Consider the following 25,706-nt stretch of genomic DNA (forward strand, 5'->3'; position numbering starts at 1 on the left):
CTGAGCAGGGTGCCAGCCCCTGGATCTGCCCCAGCGCTGCGCAGGCTGCCAGCCGCAGGGAGGTACCTCTGTGTGCCCGCACGTGGGTCTGGAAGCAGTTGTAGTATTTGTACTTCTTCCCACAGATTCCACACTCGTAAGACCCTGCAAGAGAACACAGAGAAGCAGAGGTCAGCACCTGGAGCCAGGAGGAACATCCTCACCAACACCTGCTCCCCAAAGCGGGGACCACAGAACGCGGCTTGCAGCAGAGTCCTTTCTCGGAAGGCTGCTGGAGGTGAGTGCAGGAATTCACCATCCCAGGCTCAGATCTCTTTTGCCAGCCTTATTTAAGGTTCCTTGGCATGTTCCCCACTTTCAGGAGATCTTTTAAACTCTGCTAACACGAAGCAGCCAACCTCCAAAGCAGCCTGATTTAGAATTCTATCCTCATGACTAACATTTCCTATGGACAGAAATAACCTTCAAATGCCCTTTTTTTTTGTTCAGCAAGTTCTCAGTATATGGGGAAAAAAAAAAGGGGGGAAAAAGGCACTTTTCAACTGAAAAAAAGTTCTCTTGAGGCAGAGAGCCTCCAGAATTTCTCAAGAAATGCACAATGCCCAAATTTCTCAAGAAAGCCACAGAGATTTGGTAAATATCCACCCAGAGGAAGCCGAGCAGATAGAAATAGCACTTGTGCCCTTTTTTCAGGAAGAGCACATGACCACAGCAGTCTCTCTCCTCAGTTTGGCTCTCTAATTCCAGAGAGCACAGGTCTGCAAACAGTCATTTGAAACACAAAAGCAGAGGGAAAAAATAAACAAACCCAGGGCTGGCAGAACCATCTGTGAAATGATGCAAGGAATTTACCTTCTTCTCTTGGCTGGGCAGGCAGAGAGGAATTCGTTTGCTGTTTAAGTTGATTTGACCTTTTTCCCCCACTCCAGCCTAGTGAGCAGGCAATGAATTCACCTTTCAACCCCTGCACTGCACTTGTTAGCTCTCCAGCAGCAGCTAAGATGCTGTGATGCTCCCTGTGCTCTTCAGCAGGGTGAGGGCTGTGCTCACTGAAGAGGAGTGGGGAAGAGAAGGGCTGATGTGGTATGAAGGAAGCAGTTGGATTCCATAGGTGCTCCCTCACACAGCCTTGAAATCATCTTTTGCTGCCTGGGTACAGCAGGAACATGCAGGGAGGAGACACAGACAAGAACAAAACCTTCACAGCCACACAGAACCATCTGGGATGGAAAAACCTTCCAAGATCATCCAGTCCAACAGCAACTCACAACCATGGCCACTAAAGCTTTCACAGCTTCACAGATTGCACTGGGCTGGAAGGGACCCTCGAGGCTCATCTTGTCCAACCCCCCTGCAGGCAGCAGGGACACCTCCAACCAGAGCAGGCTGCCCAGGGCCACATCCAGTCTGATCCTGAATGTCTCCATGGATAGGACCTCAACCACATCCCTGGGCAGCCTGTGCCAGTGTCTCACTACTCTCATTGTAAAGATCTTCCTCCCACCCCAGGAGCTCCAGGGGAGTGACACAGTTCAATACATGAAGGTGATGCCATAGAACCATGGAATTGTTTTGGGTTGGCAAAGCCCTCTAAGATCATCCAGTCCAAGCAGCAGCCCAACACCGCCACGGCCGCTAGCCACGTCCCACAGTGCCATGGCCATGCCCTTCTTGCACACCTCCAGCCACGGGGACTCCACCACCTCTCTGGGCAGCCTCTGCCAATCCCTGACCACTCCTGAAGCAAAGAAATTTTTTCCACATCTCCAACCTTAACCATGCAGATCAGATTCCCAGACAGCACTCTCCAGCCACACTTACCCAGCACTGCTCACAGTGAGCTCTGTCCAGGAACAATGCCAGTAGTGGCCAGCCCATGCCCATGGCCTTTTCCACCCTGCCTGTGCCCTGCTGCTTACAGCTGGGGAATAAACCTCCCTTCTTCCAGTCCACTGTAGTGCTGAGATCCCTGCCCATCACTGTCAGCATCACTTGGGGCTGCCTTTGGAGCTCGGGAGGCTGCTGTGTCAGTGCTGCCGAAAGAGGCAATGGGCTCCAGCCCAACGACCCAGAGTACACAGCTGAAAAGATGCTCCTCAGAGCTGAGATGGTGACCAGCCCCCGTGTCTGATCTGCCCCAGAGCCTCCTCATGATCACAGCCAGATGTGACACACATCTATGGGACAGCCACCACTGTGGTCCCTCCACACAGCCTTCTCTGTGTGCAGCCCTGGGCATCAGCATCTGCCTGCCCTCACTTCCCAGGCTCAAGAACGGAGAAGATTCATCTTCAGCCTCTAAAATTCTCTCCTGGAGACTATTCCAGGCAGAGCCCCAAAGCAGCACAGCCAGAAGACAAGAGCTCCCCATCACTTGAGCCCTACCAACCAAGAATCCTGTGCAGCTTGGCTGCACCAAGAGCAAAATGTCAGCCACACCCCAAACCAGCACTGCGAGCAGGCAGAGCACTGGGCAAACAGGGCACAGGGGCTCCAGGGGGAACTCTTTTCCCATTCTATTTCCCCCTTCCTCTAGAGACAGAGGATGGCACAGGAAGGCTTCTGCAGCAGCTCCTTAAGAAGGGTATAAAGTGTGCAATATCTGGGTAAAGCCTTCCCTCTCCAGTGCACCACAGGTGCTGCAGCCCTCATGGAAGGGTTGTGTCTGGAAAGCAAGGACAGGAGCTGAGAGCAGGAGCTGAGGGCAGGAGCTGGGAGCAGGAGCTGAGAGCAGGAGCTGAGGGCAGGACTGACAGCAGGAGCTGAGGACAGGAGCCAAAGGCAGGAGCTGAGGGTAGCAGGTGGGAGCAGGAGCTGAGGGCAGCAGCTGAGAGGAGGAACTGAAGGCAGAAGAGGGTGCAGCACATCTCATGGTCAGAGCTCTTGCATGGATGTCCTGAGCACTCAGGTCTCAAGTGCAGCCCAGGGAAGGCTGTCTGCTTGAGGCAGAGACCTCTACCCAGCTCCATGTGCCCCAGGGAGACAGCAAGTGTGGAGGCTGCAAGGGAGGGGGCCCTGCAGACAGCCTCCTGTAGGCACCCAGAGGTAACTCAGCAGCCACAGCCCCGTGCTCAGCACACTGTGATCTGGAAGCAGAGGACAGATCCTCACCTGGTCACAGTCACTGTGGTAGAGTGGAGGAACGACAAAGGGAAAAGCCCTAAAGCATCTCTCCCTGGTAGAGGCTGGCACAGCCCATGCCCATGTTGCCTTGGCCACTGCCACTGTGGGCATGGCTGATCTCAGACTATCCTCACCAGGATGTGCCATGCAGGGTAAAGCTGCCTGTGGCAGGAGGGGTGCTGGGCAGAGGTTTGGTTAGTTGGTACAGTGTTGCCAGGCTTTTCCTGAGCCTTGCAGCTGGAATGTGGGAGCTGCACCCGATGCATCCAGAGCTTTCCTTGTCTCCCTGCTCTCTGGGTGAAGCCCACACCCCCTTCAGCACAGCCCTGATCTGTATCTGGATGTTAGGAAGAAGTTCTTCACCATGAGGGTGGTGAGACACTGGCACAGGCTGCCCAGAGAGGTGGTGGATGCCTCATCCCTGGAGGTCTTTAAGGCCAGGATGGATGTGGCTCTGAGCAGCCTGATCTAGTGTGAGGTGTCTCTGCCCACGGCAGGGAGGTTGGAACTGGGTGGTGCCTGAGGTCCTTTCCAGCCCTGACAGTTCTGTGACTCTGTGATCTCAGTGCATGGCAAAGGGTAGCCACTCCCTGCACACCCAACGGGAGAGCACATTCCACTGCTCTGCCACCTGAGCTGTGCAAAGAGGCTTCAGGGAAAAGCCATCCGAGTGGATGCACTGCCAAAGAGAGACCATGGCTGAGGCCTGCCCCCAGTTCCCAAGACCCATAGAATCATGGAATCACAGAATCAACCAGGTTGGAAGAGACCTCCAAGCTCATCCAGTCCAACCTAGCACCCAGCCCTAACCAATCAACCAGACCATGGCACTAAGTGCCTCAGCCAGGCTTTTGTTGAAGACCCCCAGGCACGGTGCCTCCACCACCTCCCTGGGCAGCCCATTCCAATGCCAATCACTCTCTGTGAAGAACTTCTTCCTAACATCCAGCCTAGACCTACCCTGGCACAACTTGAGACTGTGTCCCCTTGTTCTATTGCTGGTTGCCTGGGAGAAGAGGCCACCCCCCACCTGGCTACAATGTCCCTTCAGGTAGTTGTAGACAGTAATAAGATCACCTCTGAGCCTCCTCTTCTCCAGGCTGCACACCCCCAGCTCCCTCAGCCTCTCCTCATAGGATTTGTGCTCCAGGCCCCTCACCAGCTTTGTTGCCCTTCTCTGGACATGTTCCAGCACCTCAACATCCTTCTTGAATTGAGGGGCCCAGAACTGGACACAGCACTCAAGCTGTGGCCTGAGCAGTGCTGAGTACAGGGGCAGAAGAACCTCCCTTGTCCTGCTGGCTACACTGTTCCTGATGCAGGCCAGGATGCCATTGGCTCTCTTGGCCACCTGGGCACACTGCTGCCTCATCTTCAGCTTACTATCTATCAGTACCCCCAGGTCCCTTTCCTCCTGGCTGCTCTCAGCCACTCTGTCCCCAGCCTGCAGTGCTGCTTGGGGTTGTTGTGGCCAAAGTGCAGAACCCTGCACTTGGCCTTGTTAAATCTCATCCCATTGCCATCTGTCCCTGTGGCCTCCCTGTAGCCACACAAAGGCTTCTGCTGCACAGCTTCACTTGGCTGAAGTAGGGCAAATCCAGAGAGCTCCTGAGGTATGCCCACCAAGCAGCTCAGCAGCTGAGCTCCCCATCAGGGCATGGCTCAAGCCTGTGAGTGTCTAACTGGTGGGCCCCAGGCGGGGGGGGGGGGCAGCCCTCACTGGGGCTCACAAACAGCTCTGATTTAAAGCAGTACTGCACAAACCCTCTCCCAGCTGCTCCTCGTACAGCACAGGCCAGGCTGGGAGCTTCAGAAGTCTTCTGTAAAACTTCTCCTGACCCACTGGCAGCTCACTCAGTCCTCCAAAACACAAACCCTGCCCTGATGGTGTTCCCAGTGTCAGGAATGGTCCAGAGCAGACTCTCCCCTTTTTGATTTACAAGGCAAGTAACAATTTTCTTTCTTCTCCTTTCTGGACAGCTTCAGGGTGGACTTCTCTGCCTTTCTGTCCTGACACCCCTGTCCTCAGAAATGTTGATCATGGAATCCTAGAATGAGTTGAACCAGAAGGGCTCATCCAGTTCAGCCTCCCTGCAGTCAGCAGGGACATCCTCTACTAGATAGGTTGCTTAGAGCCCTGTTAAGCCTGAGCCTGAGTATCTCCAGGGATGAGCCTCAAGCACCTCCCTGGGCAACCTGCTGCAGTGTTCCAGCAGCCTCCTGGTGCAGGACTTGCTCCTCACATCCAATCTCAACCTGCTCTGCTCTCATTCCAAACCATTGCCCCTGGGCCTCTGGAAACAGTTGGACCTCTTCAAACAACCCTGGCCCAAGGCCAACATGGGAAGCCAGGAAGCAAAAAGAAGAGAAGAAGAAATGCTGCCCCTCTGAGCTGTGCAGGTTGAGGGACACAGCAACCTGTGCCAGTGTCTCACCACCCTCACTTAGACAATTCTTCACCTCCGGTCTCAACCTTCCCTCTCCCAGCTCAGAGCCACTGTCCCTCGTCCTGCCAGGCTCTCGTCAGGAGTCCCTGCCCAGCTCTGCCGTGGCCCCGTCCCGCAGCAGCTGAGCTCCCCGCACGGCTGCCCCCGGGGCTTACCGAGCGTCTGCTGGCTGCGGACGCCGCCGATCACCACGCAGATCTCGGCGGGCACCTCCCCCGCGCCCTCCTTCACGCTCTTCTTGCAGTCTTTGGCGTCCTCCTGCCAGATCACCTCCTCGATGTAGTCGTCCGGGACCTCCGTCTTCACCTTCACCTCCGTCATGGTCCCTGCCTCGTCACTGGGGGACGACTGCGACGTGAGCGACTCGGAGCCCTCTGCCCGGGGGCTCTGCGGGCTGCGCTTCAGGCACTCCCTGCGGGGAGAGAGACATCAGCCCTGCTGCCCCGCACACCATGGGCACACCCTGGCACCCCTGGGCTCACTCTGGCACCCTGGGCTCACCCTGGCACCCCTGGGGTCACCCTGGCATCCCTGGGGTCACCCTGGCACCCTGGGCTCACCCTGGCACCCCTGGGCTCACCCTGGCACCCTGGGCACACTCTGGCACCCCTGGGCTCACCCTGGCACCCCTGGACTCACCCTGGCACCCTGGGCACACCCTGGCACCCCTGGGCTCACCCTGGCACCATGGGCACACCCTGGCACCCCTGGGCTCACCCTGGCACCCCTGGGCTCACCCTGGCACCACGGGCACACTCTGGTACTCTGGGACCACTCTGGCACCCTGGGCACACCCTGGCACCCCTGGGGTCACCCTGGCACCCTGGGCACACTCTGGCACCCTGGGCACGCCCTGGCACCCTGGGACCATTCTGGCACCCCTGGGCTCACCCTGGCACCATGGGCACACTCTGGCACCCTGGGACCACTCTGGCACCTCTGGGCTCACCCTGGCACCACGGGCACACTCTGGTACTCTGGGACCACTCTGGCACCCTGGGCACACCCTGGCACCCCTGGGGTCACCCTGGCACCCTGGGCACACTCTGGCACCATGGGCATGCCCTGGCACCCTGGGACCATTCTGGCACCCCTGGGCTCACCCTGGCACCATGGGCACACTCTGGCACCCTGGGACCACTCTGGCACCCCGGGCTCATTCTGTCACCCCTAGGCTCACTCTGTCACCTCTAGGACTACTCTCACCTCTGGGCTCACTGTGGCACCCCTAGGCTCACTGTCACCCTTAAGCCCACTCTGACACCCCTGTGCCCACTCTGGCACCCCTGTGCCTACTCTGTCACCCCTGGGCTCACTCTGCCACCCCTATGACCACTCTGTCACCCCTAATGCCCACTCTGGCACCCCTGTGCCCACTCTGGCACCCCTGGGCCCACTCTGGCACCCCTGTGCCCACTCTGTCACCCCGTGCCCACCCTGGCACCCCTGTGCCCCCACTGCCTGCCCTTCTGTTGTGCACAGCCTGTGCCCGGCGAGCACAGGCAGGGCTGTGGCTGCCATGTGTGGGCATCAGAAGAGAAGCAGACAGAAGCACCAAGTGCAGTGCGTGGCAGAGGACACCAGGGCAGAGCAGCAGGCTGTGCCAGCCAGCAGGGACTGCCACCTCAGGGGACAGGGGCACAGCTCCAGCAGCCCTGACACCAAGCATGGTGCCAAGACCTGTCCATACCCGCAGAGGGCACCACACAGAATCACAGAACCATTCCAGCTGGCAGAGCCCCTCGGGACCCCCAACCCTCAACCCTGCTCTGCCCCAAGCACCACATCCAAACGACCTTCAAACACACCCAGGTTGGTGACTCCAGCACCTCCCTGGGCAGCTCACTCCAGCACCCAACCACTCTGGCTGGGAAAAACCCTTCCCAATGTCCACTCTGAACCTCCCCAGCCACAGCTTGAGGCCATTCCCTCTTGTTCTGTCCCTAATCACCTGCAAGCAGAGACCAGCAGCAGCCTCTCCACAGCCTCCTCTCGGGGAGCTGCAGAGGCAATGAGCTCTGCCCTCAGCCTCCTCTTCTCCACACTGCACCCCCCCAGCTCCCTCAGCTGCTTCTCTCCAGCCCTCTGCTCCAGACCCTTCCCAGCTTTGTTGCCCTCCTCTGGACCTGCTCCAGGCCCTCAATGTTCTTCTGGGAGTGAGGGGCCCAAAACTGAACCCAACACTTGAGCTGTGTAATAATTTCCTTGCTCCTGCTGCCCACATCACTGCTGATCCAGGCCAGGCTGCTGGTGCCCTTCTTGGCCACCTGGGCACTGTGCCTCATCTTCAGCTGCTCTCAACCAGCACCCCCAGGGCCTTTTCTGCTGGGCAGTCTCCTGCTACTGTGCCCCAAGCCTGGGGAGTTCCTGGGGGTGCTGTGGGCCAGCAGCAGGACCCAGCTAGCAGAGCCTATCAGACAGAAGCACCAAAGATGGCAGAGGAGGTGTGATGGGGAAAGGCAGTGGGTGGGAGGAGGAGTCCAATGAGTTTTGAAACAGATGAAGGAAATGTTTTCATGAGGGAGCTGGGGGGGTGCAGCTTGCAGCAGAGGAGGCTCAGGGCAGAGCTCATTGCTGCCTGCAGCTGCCTGCAGGGAGGCTGTAGCCAGGTGGGGTTGGGCTCTGCTGCCAGGCAGACAGGGACAGAAGAAGGGGACACAGCCTCAAGCTGTGCCAGGGCAGGTCTAGTCTGGATGTTGTTAGGAAGTTGTTGTCAGAGAGAGTGATTGGCATTGGAATGGGCTGCCCAGGGAGGTGGTGGAGTCTGTGTGGCTGGAGGTGTTGCAGCCAAGCCTGGCTGGGGCACTTAGTGCCATGGCCTGGTTGGTTGGGCAGGGCTGGGTGCTAGGTTGGGCTGGAGGAGCTTGGAGCTCTCTTCCAACCTGCTGGATTCTATGATTCTAATATTGAGAGTCCCTCAATAAAGGAAGGAAACTGAACCACCTACAGCTGTAAAGCATCAAGGAGTGATACAGAGGCAAAAGGCAGAGGAGCTGAACAGCTCAGGAACAGGTAACCATCCCAGCGCCATGGAGTGCACTGGGTTGGAAGGCTCCCTCCAAGGTCACCTTGCACAACCCCCTGCAGGCAGCAGGGACACCTCCAGCTGGAGCAGGCTGCCCAGGGACACAGCAAGCCTGACCTCGAATGTCTGCAGGGGTGGGTCTCAAGCACCTCCTGTGCAGGCTGTCCCAGCTGTGCCTTCTGCTCTTTGCTGGGACCCAACCCTGCCAAGGCTGCTTGAAGGCAACACAGTTCCTCCAGCCCTGCCCCACATGCCACCAGCCTGAGCAGCCACTGGGTGTGCAGAAGGACATGGGGCCCAAAGCTTTTGGCAGGTGTCCTCTGCATGGTTTCATAGGAGAGAAGCCCTGGAGGGAGCCCTGCAACCCACACAGCCCAGAGACCACCTCCAGCAGTGTGTCTGTGTGCACACACACGTGGAAGGAGGGCAGCATGCCCCTGCCACAGCCCTTCTGCCAGGGCAGCCCCAGGACACGTTCTGCTGACAGCCTGAGCTGCCACATCCTGGCTCCTGGCACCCAGCCTGTGGAAGCCAACTGCAGAAACACCAACCCCATATCAGAGAAGCACAGAATGGCTCAGAGATCATCCCTAACCCCCTCTGCCTCCCTCCAGCCCAGGCTGCTCAAGGCCTCATCCAACCTGGCCTTGAACACCTCTAGGGAAGGGACAACCACAACCACTCTGTGCTCCCTTTTTGACCTGCACCAGCCTGGATCTGGTTCCTCACCACCTGAGAGCATTTTCCCCACCGACTCCACTGCTGTGTGCTCAGAAGAGCTGTGCCCTGATGGGACTCTTTGTTAGAACAAACTCCTTCCAGTGAGGGTGGGGAGAGACTGGCACAGATTGAGGGTGCTGAGACACTGGCACAGGTTGCCCAGGGAGGTTGTGGAGCACAGAAGCACCCAACGTGATCAAAGATCACGTTGGGTGCTTCTGTGCTCCACAACCTCCCTGGAGGTGTTGAAGTCCAGGTTGGATGAGGCCTTGAGCAAGCTGTGCTGGTGGGAGGTGTCCCTGCCCATGGCAGGGGTTGGAGCTGGATGAGCTCTACCCACTCTGTGATTCCATGATCCCAGCTTAAACCCTGCCCTGCTCCTTCCACAGGGTGCCAAGAGGAAAGGGCCCTGGGGGTGCTGGTAGAGAGTAGCTGAAGAGGAGGCAGCAGTGCCCAGGTGGGCAGCAGAGCCAATGGCATCCTGGGCTGGCTCAGGAGCAGTGTGGGCAGCAGCACAAGGGAGGTTCTTGTGTCCACCCCTGTGCTCAGCACTGCTCAGGCCACCCCTGGAGTGCTGTGCCCAGTTCTGGGCTCCTCCATTGCAGAGAGCTGTTGAGGTGCTGGAAAGTGTTTGGAGAAGGGCAGCAAGGCTGGGGAGGGGCCTGGAGCAGAGCCCTGTGAGGAGAGGCTGAGGGAGCTGGGGGGTGCAGCCTGCAGCAGAGGAGGCTCAGGGCAGAGCTCATTGCTGTCTGCAGCTGCCTGCAGGGAGGCTGTAGCCAGGTGGGGTTGGGCTCTGCTGCCAGGCACCCAGCACCAGAACAAGGGGACACAGCCTGGAGCTGTGCCAGGGCAGGTTCAGGCTGGATGTTGTTAGGAAGTTGTTGTCAGAGAGAGTGATTGGCATTGGAATGAGCTGCCCAGGGAGGTGGTGGAGTCTGTGTGGCTGGAGGTGTTGCAGCCAAGCCTGGCTGGGGCACTTAGTGCCATGGTCTGGTTGGTTGGGCAGGGCTGGGTGCTAGGTTGGGCTGGAGGAGCTTGGAGCTCTCTTCCAACCTGCTTCATTCTATGATTCTATGATCTAAACTCCTCTCCCAAGCCTTTGAGCTCTCCTGGGGAACCTCAGCTTCCTCCAGTGACTGATTCTTGTCTTTACTCAAGTGTGGAGCTTGGCAACCCAAGAGCCTCTAGGAGGGGAGGCAGAAGCCCTGGGGTGACCTGGGCTCACACTGTCACTTGGTGGCAGGCCTGGAGCTCCTCCAGGTGAGGTCCTGATTCCTGCTCCAGAGCAGGCTGCGTGGACTGGAAAGATGAAAGAGGCAACCAAGCCCTCAGCAGCTGCATCCCTGCTCTGACTGAAGTAGGCCACGCAGCCAATTACTGTAGTAGCAGCTCTGCCATCTCCAGATGCTCATTTCAGCACTGCTGCCTGCTTTGATCAGCAGGCTTTCATCTCCCCTCCCTGGTAGGGCCACTTGCATGTCAAACAGGCATCTGATGGCAGAGGAGATTTAAGGAGGCCCTGATGAAGACTCACTGTGGGGGACTGGAAAGACAGGGGCAAAAATGGGTTCCTGGACCCATTTAGGTGCAGCTTCACAGGATCACAGTCTCACAGCATCATCAGGGTTGGAAGAGACCTCACAGATCATCAAGTCCAACCCTTTAGCACAGAGCTCAAGGCCAGACCATGGCACCAAGTGCCACGTCCAGTCCTGCCTTGAACAGCTCCAGGGACGGCGACTCCACCACCTCCCCGGGCAGCCCATTCCAGTGTCCAATGACTCTCTCAGGGAAGAACTTTCTCCTCACCTCCAGCCTAAATCTCCCCTGGCACAGCCTGAGGCTGTGTCCTCTTGTTCTGGTGCTGGCCACCTGAGAGAAGAGAGCAACCTCCTCCTGGCCACAACCTCCCCTCAGGTAGCTGCAGACAGCAATAAGGTCTGCCCTGAGCCTCCTCTTCTCCAGGCTAACCAATCCCAGCTCCCTCAGCCTCTCCTCCTAGGGCTGTGCTCAAGGCCTCTCCCCAGCCTCGTTGCCCTTCTCTGGACACGCTCAAGCATCTCAATGTCCCTCCTAAACTGGGGGGCCCAGAACTGAACACAGCACTCAAGGTGTGGTCTAACCAGTGCAGAGTACAGGGGCAGAATGACCTCCCTGCTCCTGCTGGCCACACCATTGCTGATGCAGGCCAGGATGCCACTGGCTCTCTTGGCCACCTGGGCACACTGCTGGCTCATGTTCAGGTGGGTATCAATCAGCACCCCCAGATCCCTCTCTGTCTGGCTGCTCTCAGCCACTCTGACCCCAGCCTGTATCTCTGCATGGGGTTGCTGTGGCCAAAGTGCAGCACCCTGCACTTGGAGCTATTGAACTCCATCCCCTTGGACTCTGCCCATCTGTCCAGGCAGTCAAGGTCCTGCTGCAGAGCCCTTCTGCCCTCCAGCCCAGCCACATCTGCCCCCAGCTTGGTGTCACCTGCACACTTGCTGATGACTGACTCCATGCCCTCATCATCCCTTGGTCCTACACCCATGAAGGCCTGAGGCTTCCACATGGATGGATGAGGCAGCAAGATCTTGTGCACAGATGACCCTGCAAGAAGTGCAGCTTGGGCTGTGAGAGCCTGGGTGATGTCTCACTGGCATCAGTGCAAGGAGCAATGGAAGGGCAACACAGGACCTCTTCTGATGGAAGGACAGAAAGGAAACAGCTTCCTGGTCCAGTGGAAGGTGTCACTGCCTGTGGCTGGGGGCTTGGAAGCTTGCTTGAGATGAGACATTAGGAAGCAGTTCTTGCCCAGGAGGGTGGGGAGGCACTGGAACAGAGTGGCCTGGGAAGCTGTGGAGGCTCCAGGCCTGGAGGTGTTCAAAGCCAGGCTGGCTGAGCCCCTGAGCAATCTGGGCTAGTGGGAGGTGTCCCTGCCCCTGGCAGGGGGGCAGGAAAAAGATCATCTTGAGGGTTGGGCAGGAAGAAATGTAATGAAATTAAGCAAGGGCAAGTGGAGAGTCTGGCACTTGGGAAAGAACAACCCCAGGGATCAGCAGAGGTTGGGGACTGAAGGGGAAGAGGACCTGGGGGTCCTAGTGGATGACCATGAGCCAGCAGTGTGCTCTTGCGGCCAGGAGGCCAATGCCATTCTGGGGTGGATTAGAAGGGCTGTGGTTAGGAGGTCGAGAGAGATTCTCCTGCCCCTCTACTCTGTCCTGCTGAGGCTGCATCTGGAATATTGTGTCCTGTTCTGGGCTCCCCAGTTCAAGAGAGACACAGAACTGCTTGAAAGACTCCACTGCAGAGCCACAGAGAGGAGGAGAGTCTGAGGGAGCTGGGGCTGGGAGCCTGGAGAAGAGGAGCCTGAGAGGTGACCTCATGAATGGTTATCAATATGTGCTGAGTGAGTGCCCAGAGGCTGCAGCCAGGCTCTGCTGGGTGATGCCAGTGCCAGCACAGGGGGCACTGCTGGAAGCTGAGGCAGAGGAAGTGCCATGGACACATGAGGAGGAATTTGTTCCCTGTGAGGGTGACAGAGCCTGGCACAAGCTGCCCAGGGGGGCTGTGGAGTCTCCCTCTCTGGAGAGATTCAAGACCTGCCTGGATGTGTTGCTGTGTGACCTGCTCTGGGTGCTGCTGCTCTGGCAGGGGCTGGACTGGCTGAGCTCTGGAGGTCCCTTCCAGCCCCTGGCACTCTGTGATGCTGTGATGCCTTCCACCCCAAACCATTCTGTGACTCTGAGACTGTCCACACTGCTCAGCTCTACAGGGGAACTACCCACAGAGCTGTTGGGCTGCCTTCCAGCTGCTCTTCCCTGCTAGAAGAAGAGGGTTCAAAGTGAAGCCCTGCAATATGCTGCCACTTGCTGCTCTGGACAGCATCTCCTGCTGGCTGTGAGCAGCATCCCTGCACGCAGGGCCCGTGGGCTGCTGCAGCCAGGCACAGCCTCTGCTTGGGCTTTGCTGCTTCTGACCTGGAGCAGCATTCTGAGAAATGATGGAAGTGACTAAAAGCTACTTAACGAACACACACTCCTGGAGGAGGGAGCAAAGAAGAAAACCTAATTGTAACAGGAGAGGAATAGTTTGTCATGTAATCCTCTGCAGACAGCAGCAGCAGCAGCAGCAGCACCAGCACCAGCAACAGCAGCAGCAGCACCAGCAGCAGCAGCACCAGCACCAGCAGCAGCAGCACCAGCAGCACCACCACCAGCAGCACCAGCAGCAGCACCAACACCAGCAGCAGCAGCACCAGCAACACCAGCAGCAGCAGCACCAGCAGCAGCAGCACCAGCAGCAGCAGCAGCACCACCACCACCACCAGCAGCACCACCAGCAGCACCAGCAGCAGCACCAGCAGCAGCAGCACCAGCAGCAGCAGCACCAGCAGCAGCAGCACCAGCAGCACCAGCAGCAGCAGCAGCACCAGCACCACCACCAGCAGCAGCAGCAGCAGCACCAGCAGCAGCACCAGCAGCAGCAGCACCAGCAGCAGCAGCACCACCACCACCACCAGCACCAGCAGCAGCAGCACCACCACCAGCAGCACTAGCAGCAGCAGCACCACCACCACCAGCAGCAGCACCAGCAGCAGCACCAGCAGCAGCACCAGCAGCAGTAGCAGCAGCACCAGCACCACCAGCACCAGCAGCACCAGCAGCAGCACCACCAGCAGCAGCAGCAGTAGCAGCAGCACCAGCACCACCAGCACCACCAGCAGCAGCAGCAGTAGCAGCAGCACCAGCAGCAGCACCAGCAGCAGCAGCAGGTGTGCTTGGGGCTCCCTCCCTGCTGCTCTGTGCTCACCTCCTAAGGAGGCTATTTGTGCAGCACACATCCTGCTGGGCTCGTGGGCAGGGGCACAGTGCACAAGCAGCCCTTCAGTGTCAGCCCCTCTGTGTTTTGCTCTCCAAAGGAGAAGCAAACAAACGTGGAGGAGGACACAGCACCCTGGATCCACACCACCACCACAGCTCTCCTGCCCCAGCAGCCAGCATGGAGCACCTGTGGAGTTTCCATGTTCATCACTGGAGCTGAGCAACCAGAGACATCCCTAAGGCCCTGATGGGACCAATGGCAGTGACACCATCACAGAGTTGTTTGGGTTGGAAAAGCCTTCTGAGGTCATCCAGTCCAAGCATCAACCCAACTCCACCACGGCCTCTAAACATGTCCCCAGGTGCCATGGCCACATGGTCCTTGAACACCTCCAGGCATGGGGACTCCACCACCTCCCTGGGCAGCCTCTGCCAGTCCCTGACTGCTCCTGAAGTAGAGAAATTTTTCCTCATCTCCAACCTAACCCTCCCCTGGCACAGTTTCAGGTCATTTCCTCTCCTACCACCTGAGACAAGGGAGAGGATCCCAACCCCCACCTGCCTGTGGCCTCTCAGGCAGCTGCAGACAGCAATGAGCTCTGCCCTCAGCCTCCTCTTCTCCACACTGCACCCCCCCAGCTCCCTCAGCTGCTCCTTCCCCAGCCCTCTTCTCCAGACCCTTCCCAAGCTTTGTTGCCCTCCTCTGGACTTGCTCCAGCTCCTCAATGTCCTTCTGGGAGGTAGGGGCCCAAAACTGACCCCAACACTTGAGCTGTGGCCTCAGCAGTGCCCAGTACAGAGGCACAATCTCTGCCCTGCTCCTGCTGCCCACACCACTGCTGATCCAGGCCAGGCTGCTGGTGCCCTTCTTGGCCACCTGGGCACTGTGGCTCATCTTCAGCTGCTCTCAACCAGCATCCCCAGGGCCTTTTCTGCTGGGCAGTTTCCAGCCACTCTGCCCCAAGACTCCACCATTCCCGGGGTAGTTGTGAGCCAAGAGCAGGACCCAGCTCTTGGCCTTGCTGAACCTCATCCCACTGGCCTCAGTCCACTGGCCTAGCCTGGCCAGACCTTCTGCAGAGCCTCTCCACCCTCCCTTCCATTTAGTGTCATCTGTACTATCATCCCAAGTTCTCCCTTTTGACCCCACACTGCCCCTGCAGCACCTGCTGGGTGCCTCTTGACACCACTGAGGCACACTTCTTGCATGCTCCTTGGTGTGCTCCTCTGGTCTGCAGGACAAAAGAGGCTCAGAAGAGCACAGCAACACAGACCATGCAGTGGGCAGCTGAAGGAGCATGCTTGGCAGAGCCCAGCAGGACAACAGGTCTGGTGTTACAACCTGTGCTCTTGAAACCAATGTGCAGCTGGTTCCTCTCACACCAAACTCAGAGTCCTCAGCAGCCAGAAGGGACAGGAAGGAAAAATGAGGCATGGCTTCCAGATGTCTGCCATGCTGTCACGAGGACCAGAAGGTTCCTGCCAGGAGTGGAGCTAAGGGCAGTGGAGTGGAGCAGATGTGGAGGAACTCTTGTTTCACATGGAGGAGATGGAGGCAGAGACAGAAGAAGGTAGATGTAGATTTAAACTTTGCTTGTCTGATACATTATTTATTCTGTCCCTCCTATTCCCTGCCCACAGCTCTCAGCTGCTCCCTGGCACAGCCCAGCTGCATGGGCACTGTGGCTTGCACCAGCAGAAGGGAGATGGAGCAGGTCAGGAAGCAGAGGAGCTGCCTGATGTCCTTCATCAGGGACATCTCTCTCCCAGACTTCACAGGGCAAAAAGGGGTTGAGCTCAGAGTTCAAAGAGAGAAAGGACAGGAGTTAGTTTTCCCAGTGTCACAGCTGAGCACTTCTCTGCTCTCCAGGACTCCTGCTTCAGCTTTCAGATGCTCCCTCACAGACTGGAAAGCCAAAGAGGTCAATCTGCTCCTCCAACCAGAGCCGTGGCACAGCTCACAGAACTGCTGCTCACAGCTGTGCAGAGCCTGTCCTGACTGGGGTGGGACCACCACACCTCTGGGGCTTTCCTCTGAGCAGTCACTGTCCATGCTGGAAGCAGGGACCACAGAGCCACCACCTGCTTGGTTTGCTGGAAAAGGGATCCCAGGAACCATCCATGCATGGGGGGGAAGAGTCCCTTCTGCTTTCTCTGGCACAGGCAGAGCAAACACCTCCCAGCTGGGCAGTGTGCACTGAGCTGTGCCCCCTGAGCCAGAGAACAGCATGGGGGAGTCAGCAGGGGACCTCTGTAGGTCATGCAGTCCAACCCCCTGCTAAAGCACCCACAGCAGCTTGCCCAGGAGCACAATGGCCAGGGGGGGTTGGAAGCTCTCCAGAGCAGGAGGCTCCACAACCTCTCTGGGCAGCCTGCTCCAGGCCTCCAGCACCCTCACACCAAACAACTTTCTCCTCCTCTTCAGATGAAATGTCCTAGGTTCCAGTTGGTTCCCACTGCCCCCTGTGCTGTCCCTGGGCACCACTGACAAGAGCCTGGCCCCAGGCTCTTGTCCCCCACCCTTTAGCTGTTGCTGAGCATTGCTCATCTGCTGCCCTTGTGCAGGCTCTCAGCCCCAGGGCTCTCAGCCTTTGCTCCTCACAGACCTGCTCCAGGCCCCTCAGCAGCTGTGAAGCCTCTGCTGGGTGTTCCTGAACTGGAGAGCCCAGAACTGGACCCAGCACAGCAGATGCTGACTCCTCCCAGGTGTGTTTGGAACCTGTGCACACTGTGAAGCTCAGGTACCAGAGCAGGACAAAGTCCACCAGCAGCACTGCCTGTGACACAGAGGGTGGCAGCAGCACAGCTCTTGCTGCCTGTGTGCATGACCCCCAGGTCTCTCTTGGTCCTAGATGTGCAGAAGGGTTTGATGTTGTTGTGTTCCATCAGGAGCCCCTGGCTCTCCTCCCAGTGACCATTCTCTGAGCAGTGTGGGCTTAACCTCTGGGAGAAAAGGATTCAGGAGAAACCTGTTCAGTCACCTCTGAGGCTGCCTGAAGGAGTGGGACCTCCTTCCTCCATCAGAGGTAGAGGAAGGAAGACTTTCTTGAGCAGAAAACCAGAAAAGGCTGTTTGGAGCTGCAGGGCATCTCCTGGGTGTGGCACTGCACAAGGCTCACAGAATGGCAGCCCTTGGGAGGGACCTCCAGAGCTCAGCCAGTCCTGCCAGAGCAGCAGCACCCAGAGCAGGTCACACAGAACACAGCCAGGTGGGACATGAATACCTCCAGAGAGGGAGACTCCACAGCCCCCCTGGGCAGCCTGTGCCAGGCTCTGACACCCTCACAGGGAAAGATTCCTCCTCATGTGTCCATGGCACCTCCTATGCCTCAGCTTCCAGCAATGTCCCTTGTGCTGTCAGTGGGCATCACCCAGCAGAGCCTGGCTGCAGCCTCTGGCACTCACCCTGCACACACTGGTAACCATGAATGGGGGCAGCTTTCAGGCTCCCCATCCCCAAGCCTCAGCTTCCTCAGGCTCTGCTCTCCACTGCCTTCATCCTCTTTGTGGCTCTGTGCTGGACTCTCTCCAGCAGTTCTCTGGTTGGTGGATCCACTCTTTGGCCATGACCTTCCTCCAGGCACTGCCCACTAAGGGCTGAAACTAGCAAGGGTGACCTGCTTTAGCAGGGGGGTTGTAGTCAATGACCTCCAGAGGTCCCTTCCATCCCCCACCACTCTGTGACTCTTTCCACCAGGGCTGTGAGGCCCTTGCAGCAAATGGCACAGTTAGCTGTGGGACATCACTGTGATGGGGAATGAAAAGACAAACTGGGAGGAAGGAGCAGCAGCCCAACCCTCTGTGCTTGTCTAGGACACATCCACATCTGCTTCCTCCCCCCAAACAAAGCAAAAGCAGGCAGCAGAGCAGAGCCTTCTGCAGGCAGAGCTGGAGCACAAACTGCCACTGAGCTTGTCCTGGAAGACCTCTGCTCAGTCAACACCAACACTGTTATGGAGTCCATCAGTACAGAAGGATCTGAAGGCTTTGTGGGAGACACATCACAGAGTGATACAATGGTTTGGGTTGGAAGGGACCTCAAAGACCATCCAGTTCCAACATCCTGCCATGGGCACAGACCCCCAGGTTGCCCAGGGCCTCATCCAGCCTGGACTTCAACACCTCCAGGCAGGGAGCAGCCACAGCCTCCCTGGGCAGCCTGTGCCAGTCTCTCCCCACCCTCACTGGCAACAACCTCTTCCTCCTCTCCACTCTCACTCTCCCCTCTCCCAGCTCAAAGCCATTGTCCCTCAGCCTGCCACTCCCAGCCCTTCTCCAAAGTCCCTCCCCAGCTCTCCTGCAGCCCCTTCAGGCACTGGAAGCTGCTCTGAGCTCTCCCTGCAGCCTTCTGTTCTCTCCAGGCTGCACAGCCCCAACTCTCCCAGCCTGTGCCCACAGCAGAGCTTCTCCAGCCCTCTGAGCACTTCCATGGCCTCCTCTGGACCCTCTGCAGCAGCTCCAGGTCCCTCTTGTGCTGGGTTCCCAGAGCTGGAGGCAGTGCTGCAGGTGAGGGCTGAGCAGAGCAGATTGGAGGGGCAGAATCCCCTCCCTGTGCTGCTGCTCTGCCTGCTCTGCCTGCAGCCAGCACACAGCTGGCTCTGGGCTGCCAGGGACCAGTGCTGGCTGCTGGGCACTTAGGCACCAACTGACACCCCCAAGCCCTTCTCCTGCAGGCTGCTCTGGAGCCACTGTCTCTAGTAGGATCACCACCAGCCTCCACAGGCAGACAGCTCCTACAAAGGCAGACAGCAGCTCTCACAAAGTCCAGAGTCAGGCACAGAGCACTCAGTGGTGTGGTGCCAGTGCTAATTTCTGGGGAACCAACCAACCCAACCAAGGCAGCAGAGATCTTCTTCCCAACTGTCCTGCTCTAGGTCTGCTGGAGCACAGCTGCCCTGACAGCAACCACCACTGCAGGCAGGGTGAGAGGACCTCACAGGGGGTCTGTGGCTGCTCCCTCCCTGGAGGTGTTCATGCCCAGGCTGGATGAGGTCTTGTTCAAGCTGTGCCAGTGGGAGGTGTCCCTGCCCATGGCAGGGGTTGGCACTGGATGAGCCTGAAGGTCCTTTTCAGAGCGTTCTGTGGCTCTAAGAACTCAGTCCTGTGCCCACTCCTCAAAGGGTGCTGAGCAGCTCCAGATCCACCAGCAAAGGGAACCTGCAGGACCCTGGCAGCTGCCTCTCCTCTAGAAAGGCAAACAAGGAGCTCCAAACCCACCACAACAGTCAAGAGCCACAAAGAATTCCTAAGGTATTAGCAAAACAAATTCCCTGCGGTCCTTATTAGGAAGATCTTGAGGATGGTTTGAAGAGGAAAGTTTAACCAAACAGAAGGAAAACAAAACAGCTTTGGCTTCTCCAGCAGCAAAACAAACAGGCTCTGCTTGCCAAAAGCAAAAGGGATTCAATCAGATAAAGCAATGCAACAAATGATGCAGGTTAAAAACTGAATCTCAGCTGCTAATGGAATCGCTGCCAGCCACTTGAAACTTCCAAGCGTGGAAATGTCAACAGAGACAAAGAAATTCAGGGCAAAACAAAGAGGAGAGCTGAAGGATTTAACTGTGCCACCGACAGAGCTCTCTGCTGCTTACCTAAGGAATCCCTGTGGGGCTGACAGTTGGCTGCTAACCACCCTAAGCTCCCCAAAGTGGCCCACGCTGGACCTTGCCACCAAGCTGGCAGTGGCCATGAGATGGAGCACAGGATGTGAGGGTCCCCAAGGATCAACTGCTCTGACCCTTCTAGGGAGCAGCAGAGCTCAGCCACAGAATGGGTTGGGTTGGAAGGGACCTCAAAAACCAACTAGTCCCAACCCTTTGCCATGGGCAGGGACAGCTCCCACCAGCACAGCTTGCTCAAGGTCTCATCCAGCCTGGTGCTGAACACCTTCAGGGAGGTGGTGGAGCACAGAAGCACCCAACGTGATCAAAGATCACGTTGGGTGCTTCTGTGCTCCACCACCTCCCTGGGCAACCTGTGCCAGTGTCTCAGCACCCTCAACCTGTGCCAGTGTCTCACCACCTGCAACCTGTGCCAGTGTCTCAGCACCCTCAATCTCCCCCAGTCTCTCTCCACCCTCACTCTCAACAGTTTCTTCCTCCTCTCCACTCTCACTCTCCCCTCTCCCAGCTCAAAGCCATTGTCCCTCAGCCTGCCACTCCCAGCCCTTCTCCAAAGTCCCTCCCCAGCTCTCCTGCAGCCCCTTCAGGCACTGGAAGCTGCTCTGAGGTCTGCCTGCAGCCTTCTCTTCTGCAGGCTGCACAGCCCCAACTCTCCCAGCTCTGTGCCCATAGGGAAGCTTCTCCAGCCCTCTGAGCATCCTGGTGGCCTCCTCTGGACCCTCTCCAACAGTTCCATGTCCCTCTCAGGCAAAGCTGAAGTGAGCTGGCCCAGCACCCTGTAAGCTGAGTGCTGCTAACCTGTCCACTGTGCCACAGACCTGTCAGGGTTAGAGGGCACCCCAAGGACCACCCAGTTCCAAGCCCCCTGCCATGGCCAAGGACACCTCACACTAGATCAGGCTGCTCAGAGCCACATCCAGCCTGGCCTTAAGAACTTCCAGGGATGAGGCTGCCAGAGGACTCTACTGCTTCCCATGGGAGATGGCTCCAACCTGTGCCTGCTGCCATGGGGAAAGATTTTCTTCTGCACTCTTAAGATAACAACTGACTGGGATGAAATGAGCACTGGGAAAAGAGGCACAGGAAAGGGGACAGGCCCCTGGGACTGGGAGAACTTTCCAGCTGGAGAGCAGTACAAATTCACAGACCCACAGAATGGGTTGGGACCTTAAAGCTCATCCAATGCCAGCCCCTGCCATTGGCAGAGACACCTCCCAGCAGCACAGCTTGCTCAAGGCTTCATCCAGCCTGGCCTGGAACCCCTCCAGGCAGGGAGCAGCTACAGATGTGGTGGTAGATGTCCTACTGGAGACCAAACATGACCAAGCCATGAGGCTTTCTGCTGCTATCTCAACAAGCCCAACCTGGCCAGGAGAGTGGAGAGGTGACACAAGGAAGCCACCACCATGTAACTGCTTTGCTGAAGACACTGTGGAACCTCCTCCTCCACAGACTGCCAAGACCCATCTGGATGCCTTCCTGTGTGACCTGCCCAGGGTGATCCTATTCTGAGTCCCACTGGACTCAACCATGCCCAGAGGTCCCTTCCAACCCTCTGTGATTCTATGACCATAGCTACCATGTCTCAGGACTTGTCAGCCCCTGAAGGGGACATTTCTCCACCTCACACTGTCTGGAGGCCTCTGGGGCTGGGTGTGTGGCAGCCTGCTGCAGACGAGAGGGCAGAGGCAGCTGGCATGTGCCCAGGGAGCTGCTGTCTCCTGCCTGACCCTTGGGCTCTCAAGAAAACCTGCCTGGGATTTCCACAGCTCCTGCTCTGCTCACAGTGCAGAACTCAGCTTGAGCCTGGCCAGAGAGGACTTCTTTTGTGGGGGGCTGTGCTGGTTTGGTTCTTTCTGAGCATGGCAGGGGAGAAGCCTTTGGACAGCAGCACACTTGTGAGAGCCTCACCTGACTGGGAGCAGCTTCACAGACGACAGAAGCAGTCAGGGCTGGAAGGGACCACAAGGATCAGCCACTCCCAACCCCCTGCCATGCCCAGGGACACCTCACACCAGGGCAGGCTGCCCAGAGCCTCATCCAGCCTGGCCTTACACACCTCCAGGGATGAGGCTTCCACCACCTCCCTGAGCAACCTGTGCCAGGCTCTCAGCACCCTCATGCTGAACAACTTCTTCCTAACATCCAGTCTGAACCTGCCCAGCTCTGTTCCATCCCCCCCAGTCCTGGCACTACCTGACAGCCTACAGAGTCCCTCCCCAGCTTTCCTGTAGCCCCTTCAGATGCTGCAAGACCACAATAAGGTCACCTGGGAGCCTTCTCCTCTTCAGGCTGAACAGCCCCAACTGCCTCAGGCTCTCTTCAGAGGAGAGACAGAATCACAGAATGGGTTAGGTTGGAAGGGACCTCAGAGCTCAGCCAGTTCCACCCCCCCAGCATAGGCAGGGACACCTCCCCCCAGCCCAGGCTGCTCAAGGCCTCATCCAGCCTGGCTGTGAATACTTCCAGGCATGGATCCTGCCCAGCTTCTCTGGGCAGTGTGGCCCAGAGCCTCACCACCCCCTGGGGAAGAACTGCTTCCTAATGGCCAGTCCAAACCCAGCTTCCCCCAGTCTGAACCTGCTGCCTCTCATCCTGCCACTACCTGCTCTTGCAGGAAGTCCCTTCCCAGCTCTCCTCAGCCCCCTTCAAACACTGGAAGACCACAAGAAGGTCTCCCCAGAGCCTTCTCTTCTCCAGGCTGAAGAACCCCAACTCTCCCAGCCTGTGTTCTAAGCCAGAGCCTGCGAGGCCCAGGCTGGCCAAGCACTGCAGCTTGGGCACTGCTGGGAGACTTCCATCTGCCAGGCTGAAGCAGGCACTGCCAGCACTGCTGCCTGCAGTGCTCTGCTGCCTCCAGCACTGCACAGCCCTTCTGCTGCATCTCCAACTCCCAGAGACCTCCTACTCCCCTCAGCACCTCCACCAGAGGGGAGGTGCAGTGAAGATGGGACAGCAAAGTGGCCTCATGGACAAGGAGGCCAATGGTGTCCTGAGGGGCATTAAAGAGAGTGTGGCCAGCAGGGCAAGGGAAGTTCTCTTCTCCTTCTACTCTGCCCTGGTGAGAGCACAACTGTAGTACTGTGTCTAGGTCTGGGCTCAGGACAGGAGGGACAGGGAGGTGCTGGAGAGAGTCCAGTGGAGGCTATGAGGATGATGAAGAGCCTGGAAAATCTGTGTGATGAGGAAAGGCTGAGAGCCCTGGGGCTGGTCAGGCTGGAGAAGAGGCTGAGAGAGGAGATCTGACTCATGGCTACAGGTATGTGAGGGGAGGTGTCAAGAAGGGACCAGGCTCTCTTCAGTGGTGAACACAACCTGGAACCCAGAAGGTTCCACCTGAACATCAGGAGAAAACTCTTTGGTGTGAGGGTGCTGGAGGCCAGGAGCAGGCTGCCCACAGAGGCTGTGGGGTCTCCTGCCTGGGTGTGCTCCTGGGTGACCCTGCTCTGGCAGAGGATTGAACTCACCTCGAGGTCCCTCCCACCCTTACCACTGTGTGATGCCAGAGCTCCCTGCTCTGTGCCCTCAGAGCTGCTCCCAGCCTCGGGCTCTGGGCTGTCTCCCACGTGGAGCAGATCCTGCTCCCCTCCACAGCCACATCTGCACCACCAGCAGGGCCCTGGCTGGCAACAGCCCTGCTGCTGGCAACAGCCCTGCTGCTGGGGACAGCTCTGCTGCTGGGGACAGTCCTGCTGCTGGGGACACCCTTGCTGCTGGCAACAGCCCTGCTGCTGGGGACAGTCCTGCTGCTGGGGACAGCCCTGCTGCTGGGGACAGTCCTGCTGCTGGGGACAGCCCTGCTGCTGGGGACAGTCCTGCTGCTGGGGACAGCTCTGCTGCTGGGGACAGCTCTGCTTCTGGGGACACCCTTGCTGCTGGCAACAGCCCTGCTGCTGGGGACAGTCCTGCTGCTGGGGACAGTCCTGCTGCTGGGGACAGCCCTGCTGCTGGGGACACCCTTGCTGCTGGCAACAGCCCTGCTGCTGGGGACAGTCCTGCTGCTGGGGACAGTCCTGCTGCTGGGGACAGCCCTGCTGCTGGGGACAGCCCTGCTGCTGGGGACAGCTCTGCTTCTGGGGACACCCTTGCTGCTGGCAACAGCCCTGCTGCTGGGGACAGTCCTGCTGCTGGGGACAGTCCTGCTGCTGGGGACAGTCCTGCTGCTGGGGACAGCCCTGCTGCTGGGGACAGTCCTGCTGCTGGGGACAGCCCTGCTGCTGGGGACAGTCCTGCTGCTGGGGACAGTCCTGCTGCTGGGGACAGCTCTGCTGCTGGGGACAATCCTGCTGCTGGGGACAGTCCTGCTGCTGGGGACAGTCCTGCTGCTGGGGACAGTCCTGCTGCTGGGGACAGCTCTGCTGCTGGGGACAGCCCTGCTGCTGGGGACACCCTTGCTGCTGGGGACACCCTTGCTGCTGGGGACAGCTCTGCTGCTGGGGACACCCTTGCTGCTGGGGACACCCTTGCTGCTGGGGACAGCTCTGCTGCTGGGGACACCCTTGCTGCTGGGGACACCCTTGCTGCTGGGGACAGTCCTGCTGCTGGGGACAGCCCTGCTGCTGGGGACACCCTTGCTGCTGGGGGCAGCCCTGCTGCTGGGGACACCCTTGCTGCTGGGGGCAGCCCTGCTGCTGGTGGCAGCTCTGCTGCAGACGGGCTGAGCTCCCAGCTGGCTCTGTTCCCTGTGCCACCGCCGCAGCTCCCCCAGCAGGGCTGATTCATGCAGCAGGAGTCTCGCACATGAAGTGTAGTTAAGTCTGGAAACAAATCCAGTGGCTGGAAAGAGCCAAGAGAGGCCTGGGCACTGCAGAGCCTCCTGCTCTGACTCCCACCACACAGCCCTGCCTGGCACATGCCTGGAGCTGCAGAGCAGGGCAAACAGGCACTGCCTGTCAGGCACAAGTGCACATCTGGGTGCTCAGTTTGCTCCTGTGGGGATGCTGAGCCCACAGCTGAAGGCTGGCAGCAACCACTGGCAAGGAGCTCCTGGAGGCTCCCAGCCCCTTAGGCCAAGGGGCACTGGGGGCAGGCTGCAGCACAGGAGGGTCCACAGGAAAAGGAGGAAAACTTTCACTCTGCTGGTGCTGGAGGCCTGGAGCAGGCTGCTCAGAGAGGCTGTGGACTCTCCTGCTCTGGAGGCTTTCAAAGCCTGCCTGGATGTGTTCCTGTGTGCCCTGCTCTGGGTGCCCCTGCTCTGGCAGAGGGGTTGGACTGGGTGACCTTTGGAGGTCACTTCCAACCTCTAACCTTCTGTGATCGATACCAGAGGTGTGCAGCTCGCAGCACTGTTCCCACACTGCCCTCAGGTCCACCCAAGCTCTCCAAAACCATCACACTGACTCCCACCAGGGGCTGACACCAGATCTGGTGTCACCACCTGAAGCTTCACGAGGAACCCCAAGAGCCTTTCCTGCAGCCAGAGCAGGATGCTTGATCCTTCTACTGCCTACACTGCTCTGCTCAGCCCTCCCCTGCAGCACTGCCTCCAGCTCTGGGAACCCAGCACAAGAAGGACTTGGAGCTGCTGGAGAGGGCCCAGGAGGCCACCAGGATGAGCAGACAGCTGGAGAAGCTTCCCTGTAGGGACAGGCTGGGAGAGTTGGGGCTGTGCAGCCTGCAGAGGAGCTTCCAGGGAGACCTCAGAGCAACCTGCCAGTGCCTGAAGGGGCTGCAGGAGAGCTGGGGAGGGACTTTGGACTGGCAGTGCCAGGCTGAGGGACAATGGCTTTGGGCTGGGAGAGAGGAGAGTGAGAGTGGAGCTAAGGAAGAAATTGTTGAGAGGGTGGGGAGAGACTGGCACAGGTTGAGGGTGGGAAGAGACTGGCACAGGTTGAAGATGGTGAGACACTGGCAGAGGTTGCCCAGGGAGGCTGTAGCTGCTCCCTACCTGGAGGTGTTGAAGGCCAGGCTGGATGAGGCCTTGAGCAAGCTGTGCTGGTGGGAGGTGTCCCTACCCATGGCGG

The 25,706-nt window shown here is 58.4% G+C and overlaps 1 protein-coding gene across 9 annotated transcripts in view; it reads right to left on the minus strand.

Moving 5' to 3' along the window:
• ZNF618 (zinc finger protein 618) overlaps window positions 1–25,706 on the minus strand; it is a 188,162-nt gene that overhangs the window by 68,410 nt on the left and 94,046 nt on the right. For all 9 annotated transcript variants that reach the window (XM_064171074.1, XM_064171072.1, XM_064171069.1 and 6 more), the window contains exons 4-5: window positions 5,726–5,982; window positions 67–144 (exon numbers count right to left, since the gene is read on the minus strand). In XM_064171074.1, coding sequence (XP_064027144.1) covers window positions 67–144; window positions 5,726–5,982 — 335 coding nt within the window. The remainder of the gene's footprint in view (window positions 1–66; window positions 145–5,725; window positions 5,983–25,706) is intronic.

The sequence above is a fragment of the Pogoniulus pusillus genome, chromosome 35 (genome assembly GCF_015220805.1).
Source record: "Pogoniulus pusillus isolate bPogPus1 chromosome 35, bPogPus1.pri, whole genome shotgun sequence".
In the NCBI taxonomy this organism is placed as follows: Eukaryota; Metazoa; Chordata; class Aves; order Piciformes; family Lybiidae; genus Pogoniulus; species Pogoniulus pusillus.